This window comes from Crocuta crocuta, unplaced genomic scaffold (genome assembly GCF_008692635.1).
Source record: "Crocuta crocuta isolate KB4526 unplaced genomic scaffold, BGI_CrCroc_1.0 scaffold884, whole genome shotgun sequence".
Lineage (NCBI taxonomy): Eukaryota > Metazoa > Chordata > Mammalia > Carnivora > Hyaenidae > Crocuta > Crocuta crocuta.
The window spans coordinates 2,668,424-2,683,635 of record NW_027529549.1 but is presented as its reverse complement, the minus strand read 5'-3'; the positions used below and the strand labels follow the sequence as shown (position 1 = coordinate 2,683,635).

The following is a 15,212-nucleotide window of genomic DNA, read 5'->3' as shown; positions in this document are numbered from 1 at the left end:
TATTATGATGTGACATCCAGTAAGGTAAGTTTCCCCACACTTTTTTATTTCCTCCAAAAGATCTTGTCACTCCCTCGCCATATATATTTAACAATATATTATATAAACTAATAAACGTACATTAGTTAAAGTTAAATCAATTAAGATGATTCCTGGAAGTACATTAAATTTGAACGGAATTTACTTTTTTAAATCATATTAATTTGTGCTACACCAAAACAAATATGTTTTCTCTTTTGTTCATTCTCTTATGTTCTTTAATAAAATTATAATTTTTCTTAAATTTAGAACTGTGCCTTTGTTATTAAATGCATCACTAAATATTCTATATAATGTTAGGTACTTTTTTGAGAAAGGAATTTTTTTCCTATTTCCCTTTCCAAGTATTTACTACTGAGTATATTTTAAAAATTTTTATCCAACCATTTTATTGTATCATATAATTAATTTTACAAGTCTTTACAAGACAAATAATAACAAGAAGAATGTTTTAACTTTTCTTTTAGTTTCTTACTTATATGTGTCAGAACTTCCAAAAATACTGATTAGAATATTTATAGAAGCTAATCCATATTTAAATCCTGATTTTGGCTTAAATTGTTAGTATTTTACCTTTTGGGAAAATAATTGCTGTTTATTCTTGGATAATAGGATATTTGACATTTAAGTAGTTTCTTTATATTCTTGTTTAACATCGAGATTTTAATAAGGATGGTTGACTGTAGTCATGCTTATCAACCTATCATTGGTTGTTTGATGTGGAACCATCCCTATATTCTTTAGGTATGATTCTTTTAATTAGGTCATAAGTATTATCCTTTTTTTTAAGTTTATTTATTTTTAAGAGAGAGAGGGGTGGGATAGGGGAGAGGCAGAGAGAGAGAGATAATCCCAAAAACGCTCCATGCTATCAGTGCTGAGCCTGACACTGAGCTCAATCTAACAAGCCATGAGATCATGACCTGAGCCGAAATAAAAGCAGGACATTTAACCGACTGAGCCACCCAGGTGCTTTTAATTCTTTTCTTTAATTCTTACTCTTTTAATTCAATGATATATGGATTAGATATGCTAGTATTTCCTTTTGAATTTGCATCTATATTCTTCAGTTAGGTTAGACTTTTTCTAATTTTTTCTTTTATACTATTTCTAGCAGGATTAAATATTAAAACTATGCTGGATTCAATATAAGATGAACTGAAAGGACTTTACATATTTACCATAAGAATAGTGTAAAAGGCAATGCTCTTTCCTGTTGTTGTTGTTGTTTTTTAAATGTTTTATTTATTTCTAGGAGAGAGAGAGAGAGAAGAGACAGCGTGAGCAGGGAAGGATAAAGAGAGAGAGGGAGTCACAGACTGAAACAGGCTCCAGGCTCTGAGCTGGCAGTCAGCACAGAGCCCGACGCGGGGCTCGAACCCACGAACCGCGAGCTCATGACCTAAGCGAAAGTCGGATGCTTAACCGACTAAGCCACTCAGGAGCCCACACTCTTTCCTGTTTTTTAAGAGCTAGGTAACAATTGCAAATCTAGTCATGGTATATTGTTCTACATACTTTGTCTACCTTTCTTATCTCTGTTATGATAATGTAAGGACCTATTCAAGTTCCATAATATTCCATTTTAATAATGTTTGATAGAACATTATTCATTTCATCTATGTGTCACATGTTGCCACAGAATTATGGTTATATTGTCTTATGATTAATTTATCTTGTATTGATAGTTGGTGTCCTCTTTAGTCTTAATCATGTATTTTTGCTCATTTATTTCTTTAATAATCAGGCTATCAAGGAATTTTGCTATTTTCAAATCAACACTTAAGATTTCTTTATCATTTATTTTTTTTAGTTTTTTTGATTCTGGTTTTTATCTGTATTAATTCCTTCTTCCTGTCTTATTTTGATTTATTCTATTATTTCTGAACTAATTTATTATGCTTGGCAAATAATTATCTTATGGATGAAGTAAAAAAGTCTCAATTAGATTTGAGTCAAGGTAGTATAAAACTTAGTAAGATGAGATTAGTAGGCTTGAAAGGGAAGAACAAGGGCAAAGGTATCATAACCCCAGATTTCAAGATATACTACAAAGCTATAATAATAAAAGCGGTACGGTACTGGAACAGAAACAGACATATACAGCCCTTTGGACAAGAATAGAGATCCTGAAAATAAACCACAATTATATGGTCAATTAGTATATAACAAAGGAGGCAAGAACATACCATGAAGAAAAGACAGTATTTTCAATAAACCATACTGGGAAAATTTGACAGCTGTGTGCCAAAAAATGAAACTGGACTACTATACACAAAAATAAATTTAAAATGGATTAAAGACCTAAATGTCTTTAATTTAACTGACTGAGACCTGAGGGGCACCTCAGATCTCAGTCAGTTAAGTGTCAGACTTCAGCTCAGGTCATGATCACGTGGTCTGTGAGTTCAAGCCCTATAGTTGGGTTCTGTGCTGACAGCTCAAAGCCTAGAGCCTATTTCAGATTCTGTATCTCTCTTGCTCTCTGCCCCTCTCCCGCTCATGCTCTGTCTCTGTCTCTCAAAAATGAATAAATGTTAAAAAAAAATTAAATGTGGGACCTGAAACCATAAAACTCCTAAAAGAAAACAAAGTCAAGAATCTTCTCAGACATTCACCATAGCAACATATTTATACTTACGTCTCCTCAGGCAAGGGAAACAAAAGCAAAAATAAGCTACTGGAATTACACCAAAGGGAGAGACAGAGAGAGAGAGACATGGAGAAAAAGAGAGAGAAATTGGAATTAAGAGTTTTTCCCAGCAAAGGAAACCATCAACAAAACAAAAAGGCAACCTCCGAATGAGAAGATATTAGCAAATGATATATCCAATAAAGGGTTAAAATCCAAAAAATATAAAGAACTTATATAACTCAAACCAAACCAACCAAACAAAAAATCTGATTTAAAAATGGGCAGAGGATCTGAATAAACATTTGTCCACAGAAGACATAACAGAGGCCTAACAGATGCATGAACAAATGTTCAACATCACTAATCAAGGAAATAAAAATTAAAACCATAATGAGACATTACCTCACACCAGTTAGAATAGCTAGTATCAAAATGATAAGAAATAACAAGAGTTAAGGAGGATGTAGAGAAAAGGGAGCACTCCTGTGTGGAAATGTAAACTGGTGTAACCACTTTGGAAGACACTACAGAGGTTCCTCAAAAAACTAAAAATAGAAACACCATACAACCTAATAATTCTACTGCTGAGTATTTACTCAAAGAAAACAAAACCACTAAATTCAAAAGATAATAGCACCTCTATGTTTATTGCATTATTATTTACAATAGCCAAGATACAGAAGTAACCCAAGAGTCTACTGACAGATTTTTTTAAATGTTTTATTTATTTCTGAGAGAGAGAGAGAGAGAGATAGCATGAGCAGGGGAGGGTCAGAGAGAGAGGGAGACACAGAATCTGAAACAGGCTCCAGGCTCTGAGCTAGCTCTCAGCACAGAGCCCGATGCAGGGCTCGAACCCACTAACTGTGAGATCATGACCTGAGCCAAAGTCGGTCACTTAACCGACTGAGCCACCCAGGCGCCCCATGTCTACTGACAGATTAATAGATAAAGGTATATATACATTGGAATAATACTTGGCCATAAAAATGGTGAAATCTTGCCATTTGTAACACATGGATGGAACTAGAGGGTATTAATGCTAAGTGAAATAAGTGAGACAGAGAAAGACAAATACTCTATGATATCATTTATGTGTCGAATCTAAAAGTAAAATGAACAAACAAAAAACAAGCAGACTTTTAAATACAGAGAACAAACTAGTGGTTGCCAGTGAAGAGGTGGGTGGGAGGATGGGTGAAATAGCTGAAAGGGACTAAGAGGCAAAAACTTAAATTTATAAAATAAATAGGTGACAGAGATGAAACATAGGGACATAGCATAGGGAACAGGTTCAATAATATTGTAATAATGTTGTATTGTGACAGATGAGAACTATACTTACCATAGTAAGCATGGAGTAATGTGTAGAAATATTAAATCACTGTGATGCATACCTGAAAACTAACATAACATTGTATGTCACCTCTTCCTCCCCAAAAACATAATAAGATTATTAGCTGATGGGGCAGAATACATGCTTTGTTTCTATTCAGTCATATATGCCTTTTAGCAAATCATTTAATCTACCTAGCTAATAGTTTCTACTACTGTAAACTGAAAAGACAATAGAGTCTCAAGATCCCTGTTAGATAAAAAATTACACCTGATAAAATTGATAAAAAAGTTCCATCTAAGAAAAGGGGGCTATCCGAAGGAATAAGAGACCTTGGAAATTCTGAACTGGAACTCACTGCCTTTAGAAACAATAATATATAAGAAAATCCAGTTTTTCCATGGTAGTGAAATAGGAAACCTACATGCATTCTATGAATGTTCAGGTCATAATCTAGTGAACTCCTAAGATGTTTTACAAACATGAATGTCCTAATACAAGATCTTCTTAAAGAAGATGCATCTATAGTACACTGCAGAATGACAGACAGGTTTCAAAAAAAAAAAAAAAGATATCATATCATTAAATCATATCCTCATATTTTTCTTAGAAGAAAATAACCTGGTATCAAACTGATCTCAGGCACTCTAATCAACCCTCTAATGTTGCAAACAAAAACTTCAGTGTACTTATTCACATTTTTATTGGGAGAATTAATCACATTGATAGATTTGCAAAGAGTCTGGGACCTGAAACTTGAAATAGACTATTCTAGATTAGTAATTCAGCTTCCTATCTTCAGTCTGTGATTAAACTTTTCCATGGTCATACTGTTGCTATTTTACCAAATGGACCTCTTCATTATTGGACAGTTAGAATTTGCAAAAAACCCTGGATTATATCAAGTCAAAATTTACCTCTAAAATTCTCATCTATTTTCTTGATTTCAGTCTTTGAAGCATGAGAGAAGAGAACATTCATGAAAATAGCCCTTTACTTATTTGTAGATGGTTATCTTTACTTCAAGACATTTTCCTTTTTCAGGCTGATAACTTTTAAGCAACATGGCATATCTCATCCAACATTTTCTCTAAAGGAAGATGTTTTCACTTAGGAAGTGAAAAGGAAGGAAGGAAGCTCTTCCTAAGGAAGAACTTAGGAAGGCAATATTTTATATTCTTAAAAAGTTTTACAGTGAAAGCTCACTAATTGTTGACAGAGGGACAAACTGCTCTAAATTTACTTGTGAATTTCAAAAAGAATTCAGAGACAACAACTGCATCACATTGATGTATGTGACCTAATGAATTCTGCAGAATTCTCACATACTTATTTACTTCAGTAAATTTTTGGAAACTGTAACTCATAAATTCTTTAAAAATTATTTTTTAAACCAAGGCTTATTTGTCAAAACATTATTCATGGATGGATTTCAACCCATCTTCATATTTTAGTCATAAATCATTTGTATTCATTTTTATGAATTCATAAAGGATAAAGGCAGTAATATCATTTTAAGTGGTACTGAAACATTATTTACATTAATTCTTTTGAGGAAAAAATATGTAGCGTAGTGAAGTATAACATCACACAAGGGAGAACACATGCCAAAATGGTAAACCAAGCTCTATAAAACTCAGCATGAAAATTCAATAATTATACAAAAGTATTACTTACGGATACAATTCTGAAAGCTGTTCAGCTATTGCATAAGCTGTTGGGTCTCGGTCTAAGGCATACAGGATAATATCTGACTCCTTCTGTAGAATGGCTCTTGTGTGTCCTCCTGCACCAAATGTCATATCTAGAAAAATCTAGCCAACACGAAAAAAGAAAATTACCACTAAGCATGAACAAAACATTCTTGCTAACTACCTTAATTTCTAGAAGCACATACTGATTTCCAGAGCTGATAGCAATTGGAAAAACAAGTAAAATCATTTTGCCTGAGTTGAATTCGTTATACATGAGATCTAGATCAATTATGAGTGACCAGTCCAAAATAGCTGGACAGATATCAGTAAAATAATAATCTCTGGTACAGGCTGGCCAAATCAAGACAAATTTACATTTTCCTCCAAAGGTCAAACTGGCCACAGTGTTGTGCTGCTATGCTGCTAGCTTTTTAATGCTTTCCAGCAGCTTGGTGATAATGGTGTTTCCAAAAATTTCTCATCACAAGGAGATAGCTTACAATTAGTATGGCTCACTTTATCTCATGTTCTCTAAATACTTTATATTACACATAAATATATTCAAGAATACAAAGAAAGAATGAGAGAGAGTGAGACAGCAAGAGTGAGCAAGGGAGAGACAGAAAGAGAATTAATATATCTAACAATAAATAGTCACAGGACAAATCTTTAAAAATCTAAATTGTAAAAGACTCAAGGCTAACGTCAAAACAACTATGGTAAATTCTAGTTTTGCCACGAAGGAGCCATACATCTTTAAATTCCAGTGTCTTTAGATTTCTCCAGGCTTTGAATAGAAAAAGAGAGTCTAGAAGAAGATATCATCAATACCTACCTAATTGGTAAAATGACATATAATTGCTTATCTATACCAAGACCCTTTTGAGAGTAAAATATTTGCCAGTAATAATTTTGCCAAGACAACAGGTTACAATGTGCAGGGGTGACTATCTTCAATGCTTAGATCATTCCAGAAAAACAGTAAAGTAAACTGGATTTGAACCTACTTTTGGCTATATTTTTGGGCCATACTATAAACTATTTTATTGGGAAAAAAAAAACCCAGACCTAGAGCATTAAAAACATATTTGTGAATAAGTTAATTGATTGGGCTGATTTGGAAGTTAAGACTCTCTCAGTGTTATGCTCTTAGTTTAATGTACCCCTTCAGTAACTTCACGGTTTTATGAAAATAAAAATAATCATTCTGATAATATCAAATACTGTGAAAAATATATATACTATAAGCCAAGCCATTAAAATATGCAAACATATAACTTTAAAGTTCATGAATACGCTGCACAAGGGAAATCCCTGTAATGAATGCGAACATTTCCCTTCCCTGAATGCTACAACTTACTTCTAGGAGAGTGGGCAGAAACAAGACACAAGTATGCTTTGATTTTTTGGTACCAGCAATCATGCTGAGTTCCATCCTCTATCAAGTCCTCAGAAAAGTTAGCCTGCTATTTGAAGAATAATATGGAGAAAATATTCTGATAAAAATTGAAAAGAGGAGGAGCGCCTGGGTGGCTTAGTCGGTTAAGCGTCCGACTTTCGCTTGGGTCATGATCTCGCGGTTTGTGGGTTCGAGCCCCGCGTCGGGCTCTGTGCTGACTGCCAGCTCAGAGCCTGGAGCCTGTTTCAGAGTCTGTCACTCCCTCTCTCTCTGACCCTCCCTTGCTCACGCTGTCTCTCTCTCTCCTAGAAATAAATAAAACATTTAACAAAATTAAAAAAAGAATTGAAAAGAGGAGGGATATAAGTTATAAGAAGGATGTAAATGTGGTAAAAATGCTCAAGCACTGCTTTTTAATAAAAGTATGTTAATACAACTTAGCCTTGCATTTCTATCACTGTCAGCACAAAAAACATGGCTATACACTCTTTTCAACATTAGAAACAGTAATGTGAAAACAATACTGAAAGTCTAATTATTTGTATGGTTGTTAGGAGTACATACTTATAAACTCAAGATCGAATCACTTCTTTTCCCAGTCTGTATACTTATTTTATGCATCTATGAATAGTTAAAAATATGCTATCTTACTGTATTTCAGTTTTAAAATTGCTAGGGGTTTTGGGGTCCCTAGGTGACTCAGTCAACTAGGGTCCAACTATTGATCTCAGCGCAGGTTATGATCTCACAGTTTGTGAGTTTGAGCCCCACATTAGGTTCTATGCTGATAGCATGAGGCCTACTTGGGATTCTGTCTCTCCTTCTCTCTGCCCCTCCCCTGCTTGTGCTCTATTTTCTCTCAAAATAAATATATTTTTAAAAGATATTAAAAATAAAATTACTAGGTGTTTGGCATAATTTAAACAAAAAAACTTCTCCAAGGCAAAAGTATAAATTACCTTCTTGTTATGCCCCAATATCAAGTCTTAACATCAAGTCTATAGTCCTGCACTTTAACTATGATTACCTTATCCCAAGCCAGGAAAAGTCCCAATCAATAATTATACAGAAAAATCCTCATCATTAAAAATATTCTGGAAAATGTGAGATGATTATAATTTACATGATTATTTTTTAATATATCATGATTATGCCCTTGGAGATGTACTGACAATCAAGGAAGTTTCTATAGGAAAAAAAAATTATTACCAGCCAAGTGTAATACAAAGCAGAGTGGGAGACATGAAATTTATAGAACCACAGGTGAACCCCACCATATGTCTTGGGTTAATACCTAACTGAAGCCATCGACTTTCTTTTTTTATAATTCGAATATACATTGCTCATCAAATGTAAATCATGACGTCCAGGCTTTGTGAGTCAACCAGCACTACAACTGAAAAGGGAGCTGATTAGTCTTTCCCTTCTCCTGGGTCATTAACTTGATATAAGACCACATTTTTTAATTTGTACAAGTTGACGATAAAAGATGAAGACTGGACAAGAACAATGCACAAGAACGAATATATTTGCATGTTTAAAAACAATCTTTCTATGGGTCTCATCTGTGTGTATGTTCATATGTATATGCCATGTTACAATGGACATGGAACTCCTTCTTTGAGATTACCTAATATAATTTATCTAAAACATGAAACTTATATTGGATACCAAGAGTTTATTCTGATAATGTCATTTACTCACCTGAATAACCCTAGCCAAATTTTAACACTCTGAGCCCCAACTGTTTCATCTAAGAAAAGGAGATAAAATGTATCCCTGTTTATCTTACAGAGATTTATAAAATTATGTGATTTCTTCCCATGACCACAAAGTAGGTGTTACTAGATTTGTGCCTACACACAAACTAAGATTATACTAGGCTAGTCAGTGGCAAATTTGCAAGAACTGAATACAGGTATACCTGACTCTACAACCTCTGTTTTTTTCTCACACCATTCTGCTTCTGCATTAAATCAATGGAGTCTGTATTTGTCCAATACTTTATGGTTTACTGGGCCTTGATTTTGTAAATTAAGGTTTACCAAACCTTTCCTGCTTGGTCTAACAAAAGCTCAGTGAGTATGGACAAGTGGCATTACTTCCATTTTGCAAATAGAAAACTCAAGGTGCAGAGAGATGCTGTGACTTCATTGAGATCATATTACTAGCAAGTGAGGGAAAGAAAACTCTAAACCATGGGTCACCAACTATAAATTCTGTCCCTTTTCTGAAAGAAATAAAGAAAAGGAGAAGGAGGAGGAGTAAGGAAACAAATTTTAAATAGTGGATGGCATAGATAGAATCATGGCAGAGATAGCTTTACAAAAATTATACAAGAAAACTTTAGCTTTTTTATAGATCATTCATTCCCAGTGAAATTTAGGCTCTTGGAAACTATGTCTTAATCTCCGTGTAGCAGGGTAACTCTTGAGATATGTGTGTGTCTCTCTCTTTTTTTCTTTGTCCTTCCTCCTTCTCCTCTTTCAAATGGGTACCTAAGTATTCATAACTTTACATAGTATGTTCCTTGAGGATGCTTGCATGGCACAAAGAAAAAAGTATCTTTCTTATAGTCTGAAAACAACTAGTTTCCTGTTAGTAGTTTAAATTAAAAAAAAAAAAAGCTCAGAAAGCATCCTGAAATTGGGTAGAAGAGCGATGGAAATGAATGGACAAATTCCAAGAAGGTGCAGGACCAATGAATGACTGACAGGGGATAAGATCTCAAAGCAGCTGTCTGTTTGAGGGACTGAGGGAGCATGGACCCTCAACATAGGGTTCTCAGTACTACTAGAGATTTCCATACCACTCTATGGTACAGAAGAAGAACCTGTGGTCCTCAAGGGCCTACACATATTATAACAAAAGGTATTTCAGGGGAAACAAGGATGGTATAAGGTGACCAATAAGTTGCTCTGCACAGCTCTGGATAGTGTGTGGAGTCAAGGGAATGAATGAGATTGATGGCTTCTCAGCACAGGGAGATTGAGGCTCAGAATCAAAATGAAAGTGACCTAAAGAAAAATAAACAAGCATTTGAGGGAAGAGTCATGACTACAATTCTCCAACTAAATTTTTTTAAGTTTATTTATTTATTTTGAGAGAAAGGGGGGTGGGTAGAGAGATTGGGAGAGAGAGAGAATGCCAAGCAGGCTCTGCACTGTCAGTGCAGATGCAGAGCTCAATCCCACGAACCAAGAGATCATGAACTGAGCTGAAATCAAGAATAGGATGAGAACTGACTGAGCCACCCAGGTGCCCTTGCCTCAAAGTTAATAGAGTACATCAGCCCACAGAGGTAGATGTACAGTAAATATTTGGTGATGCAATTTGAAAAAAGATCTCAGCCTCCTAAGGTAACTATGATAAAGATAGCAATACTCATTTGTGTATATTAATTCAGAAATATTCAAGATACAAGATTTGTTACCATAGGACTACATAAAATAGTCACAGGATATCCAACTTTTAGGATTTATTTAACATTAATATATTCCTATTATTATAAATTGATTCATTAACGAAAAAACTCTTTCAGAGCGTTAATAATAATCTGATATTAATAGCATTATATAATTCTAATGCACCATGTTATTTTTGACTAGTCTTTCTTTACATTTGAAATAAGAAAATGAGTATTTCTTATTTTAGGTTCCCTCTTTTAATCAAATACAACTAAATGACATTTTATCCCCACTGTCCTCTAAATACAGAAATGATTAGGTTCTACCTTGCACCATGATGAGTCACACTTGAATAGTTGAGCTATGGCTGTGAATCTGATAACGAACAGGGTACAGACACAGAATTTCAGAGCTGAGAGGGACATAACACACTATTTATTCCACCCCCTCACTTTACTTATGAGAAGACCAAGACCCAAAGAGGGTAGATGGTTACTAGTGGAGGGCAAAGCTAATACTAAAACTCAGATCCTATGCTCTTTCCTCTTCATCTCATAATATTTTTCTATTGAAATTATATAATAACACTGAAACAATTAATTTTTGAAAAAAGTATTTTTCTCATTATGAAGATAGATATATGTAGGAACTTTGCATCTTAAGCCTCCAACACAGTTGAAAACAATCACTGTTCTACCATTCTAAATTGTTTTAAGACATTATGAAGATAAATCTGTTGAATTAATTTCCAAAGACAATTATGTTATATAAATGTCCACCCATTATATGTAAGAGCAACTGGGGATTACTGACTTCTTGACAGGTTACAGTTTTCAAATTGATATTGAAATTAAGAGCAAAAAATTAAAATACTTAAAATCATAGTCTAATGGGTGAGCTAGAATGACCCACAGAAATAATCCAAATTTAATCCCATTAGTATATACTGCTCTGTCTTTCTAAAGTATGCTTAGCATTCCTTTATACCTTTCAGATATGAGATATCCTTTAAGACTCTGCTAAGGCTGCTCTCTGAAGGGGGAGACTAACAGAAATCAAGGAATTTGCCCAAGATCATCCTGCAGACTAGATAATTAAATGATTTGTTTTTCCCAAACCAACAGTTCTAACCACTGAAATTTTCACACTGGAACAACACTGTTAAAATTGGACATGAAAACATTTTTAGCCATGAATAGCATGAGGGCAGATCTTTCAATTTCATTTTCCTAATGTTGATTAGTCATTTCCAATCTGTGCAAGATTTTTAATAGTAAGTTCTCATCTGAATTTGGAAACAATATGCCTGATTTCACTTTAAAATTTCTTCCTATGAATATTTTCTTTTCTGGCAATCACTAATTTTGAATTTTTAGAATTGAAGTGTTTTTGAAAGAATTTTAGTTAAGCTTCACCTATTTGTAACGGGTACCTATATCAGTATTTTCTTAAATACTGAAACGTCTCAAGCATATACTTACCTTTCTGGATTTTTTTCAGGAGGTAATTAAATTCAAATGTAGCATTAATTAATAATCAGTATATTTACTGAACACTCCACACAGATAAGACCACATGAGGTAATACAAAGAAATTAAGTTATGGGCCTTCAAATTCAGTGAGGGAATTTAGGCATGCATACAATTAACTACTAATAAAAACAAATCAGCAATATAAGACACATTTTATAAGAAGTGAAAAAGCATATTTATTTCAATCATTAGTGAGAGGAATGGAATTGGAGTAGGTTACAATTCATACAGCTGGGCCTTGAACACTGGGCAGAAGTCTGAAGGCACACATCTTCTCACTCTCCTATATTCTCCAAATTCAATTACCTCCCAAGTCCCATTGATTTTACCATATAAATATGTCTTAAATTTCTTCACTCCCATTTTATTTTATTTTATTTTATTTTATTTTTATTTTATTTTTATTTATTTCTAGGAGAGAGAGAGACAGCGTGAGCAGGGGAGGGTCAGAGAGAGAGGGAGTGACAGACTCTGAAACAGGCTCCAGGCTCTGAGCTGGCAGTCAGCACAGAGCCCGACGCGGGGCTCGAACCCACGAACCGCGAGATCATGACCTAAGCGAAAGTCAGACGCTTAACCGACTAAGCCACCCAGGCGCCCCACTTCACTCCCATTTAAAATTCAGGCGCCCTTATTTCTTTGTTTTACTATTGCGGTAGGTTCACACTCATATCCCTACCTCTAATCTGACTTCTAATCCTTCTTGCTACATTGTTAATAGGATATTCTTCCTGAAATAAAACTGTAAGATGTGACATTCCTCCCATCAAAAGCTCTCCAAAGGTACAAGATAGGTTCCAAATTTCTAGCCATATTGGATAATATTCTTTAGATTCTGGCCTCTGTATTTTTGTCTAACATTATCTCCCACTACTCATACATGAATTTTACAATATATTACCTAGGCATATAGTTATAAAACATAATAAAAGCACAGGCAATTATCAAACATGCTGAACTGTCTTGTGTCTTCTCTCCCTTCTTGCCTCGTTCCATCTCACTCAGGTTTTAAAATTTTTTAAAAATATTTGTTTTTGAGAGAGAAAGAGAGGGAGGGGCAGAGACAGAGGGGAAACAGAATCCAAAGCAGGCCCCAGGCTCCAAGCTGTCAGCACAGAGCCTGATGCAGGGCTCGAACTCACTAACTGTGAAATCATGACCTGAACTCAAGTCAGATGCTTAACCAACTGAGCCACCCAGGCACCCCTCATCTCATTCATTTTATTCTCAATTACAAGAATTCTGGTATAACCACAGCACTCTTCCAAGAATTGGAAATACAACAGAAGGCCAAAACAGGCATGACCTATGTTATCATGTAATATTTAACTGGAGGCCTTAGTATCTTTAATATATTGTTTTCTTTCTAGAATATGCCTCAGGAAGATGCCCTAAACATCTGTGTCCCCGATGTCAAATAATGCAGAACACAGAATATAATCAATAAATATATACTGAATAAATAAATAAAAACAAAGAGAATTAAATCTTAGCAAAGATGTAGACATAAGAAAGAATATGATATACAGTTTGATTAGAATCCAGGATGTATTAATAGAAGAGAGGAGAAAGGAGAAAAAGGGAGAAAAGAGAAACAAAGAGAAATTAAAAACTTTCACACATATGCCAGACACTGTGTTATTTGTTGTGATCTGTTCCTTATCTCCATTCTAATAGTAACCATATGAGACAAACTAGGAAATAATACTGGAAGGTAGGGTGAAGTCAACTGTGGGAGTCCTAAAGGCCAAGGTAGTGATCTGCAACATATTTGCTAGAAAATGAACAGCATTTGAAGACTTCTAGAGTATAAAAAATAATGTAACTGCCAAGAGTATTATTAGATGGATGGCAGGTTGTGAGAATATAATGGTGACTAGGTATAGAGCATGCACCCAGGTAAGAGGACACAAAGCCTGAGCTGTCAACAGGAATGGATAGTAATTATGATAATAATAATGTATAATACACTTATTGAATGCTTATTTTATGAACTAAAAATGTGCCAAACAATTGATCTGCATGATGTATTCATTTTATACATAGGCACACACACACACACACACACACACACTCACTAACTCACTCACTCTCATTCAGTTAACTGAATGTGATTCTTACACATTTTCAGTATGTTACTATTATTATTAGTATTTTATAGAAAAACAGGAGATTTAACAGATGGTTAGGTGAATTGTCTGAGGCACACCTAATAAATGTTGGAAACAGATTTCAAAAGCAATTCTGTCTCCTGAACCTAACTACTTTGCCTTTCTATAGAGGTAGAATAGACTAATTAGATGTAGTGAGTGGAGAAGTGAGAGAAATAAAAATGATTATAAGGCATGATATCTGGGTAACTAGGAGTATACAGAAGACAATATTTATTGTGAAATTATTATGTGCCACCATACATTATGCCGCACACTTAAAAAACTTGACCTAATTTAATACTTAGAACAGATTGTATGGTTCATAAAATAATTCCATTTCACAGATGAATATATGAGAGCTATTTATATAGGAAAAGATAAATTGGAGGTATAATTAGAGATAAAGGCAGAAATAAGCATTTCCTTCTCCTCCCTTCCACCCTTCTACTCCACCCTCACCACCTCCCAATTAGTGTTAGAAAGGCCAAGGAACAACTTCTTTTACTCCAGAAGAGAGAAAAACAGAAGTATGAGAAGATACATGCAGCCTGACAGGGAGAAAAAAGATTTAAGAATTCCATGTGGGAATAGAGTAACTCTTTGTAGTAAACTTGAAACAGTGAAGTGAGGGGCAATGCTGAGCAGAGATTCTGAAGAGAGTTATAATCATAAAAACTTGGAAACCCACAAACATAATAAAGCCAATTATAACAGTATTAATACATAGTGGGAGGAAGAAGTTTGATTTCCTAAAATACTTAAAGAACACTAAGTTCTAACTGTATTTTTAAAGCTCATCCTAGTCAAAAACATTGATACATTAAAAAAAGTAAGATAAATTATCTTCATTATATATCCAAATTGTTTTATGCAGCCTTTGGAAATATTGTGCCCCAAATACTGTGTACCTAGTACTCACTAATGTAATTAGTGAGGCAAATGTTAAAAGGGAGATGAGCTAGTTATTTGGACATGATATGATAAATATAATTGATATTTTGACTAAAAAAAATCACT

At 34.4% G+C, this 15,212-nt stretch overlaps 1 protein-coding gene across 3 annotated transcripts in view; it reads right to left on the bottom strand.

The window, feature by feature from the left end:
• METTL15 (methyltransferase 15, mitochondrial 12S rRNA N4-cytidine) overlaps nucleotides 1–15,212 on the bottom strand; it is a 188,224-nt gene that overhangs the window by 98,052 nt on the left and 74,960 nt on the right. For all 3 annotated transcript variants that reach the window (XM_077761437.1, XM_077761438.1, XM_077761439.1), the window contains exon 3: nucleotides 5,688–5,824. In XM_077761437.1, coding sequence (XP_077617563.1) covers nucleotides 5,688–5,824 — 137 coding nt within the window. The remainder of the gene's footprint in view (nucleotides 1–5,687; nucleotides 5,825–15,212) is intronic.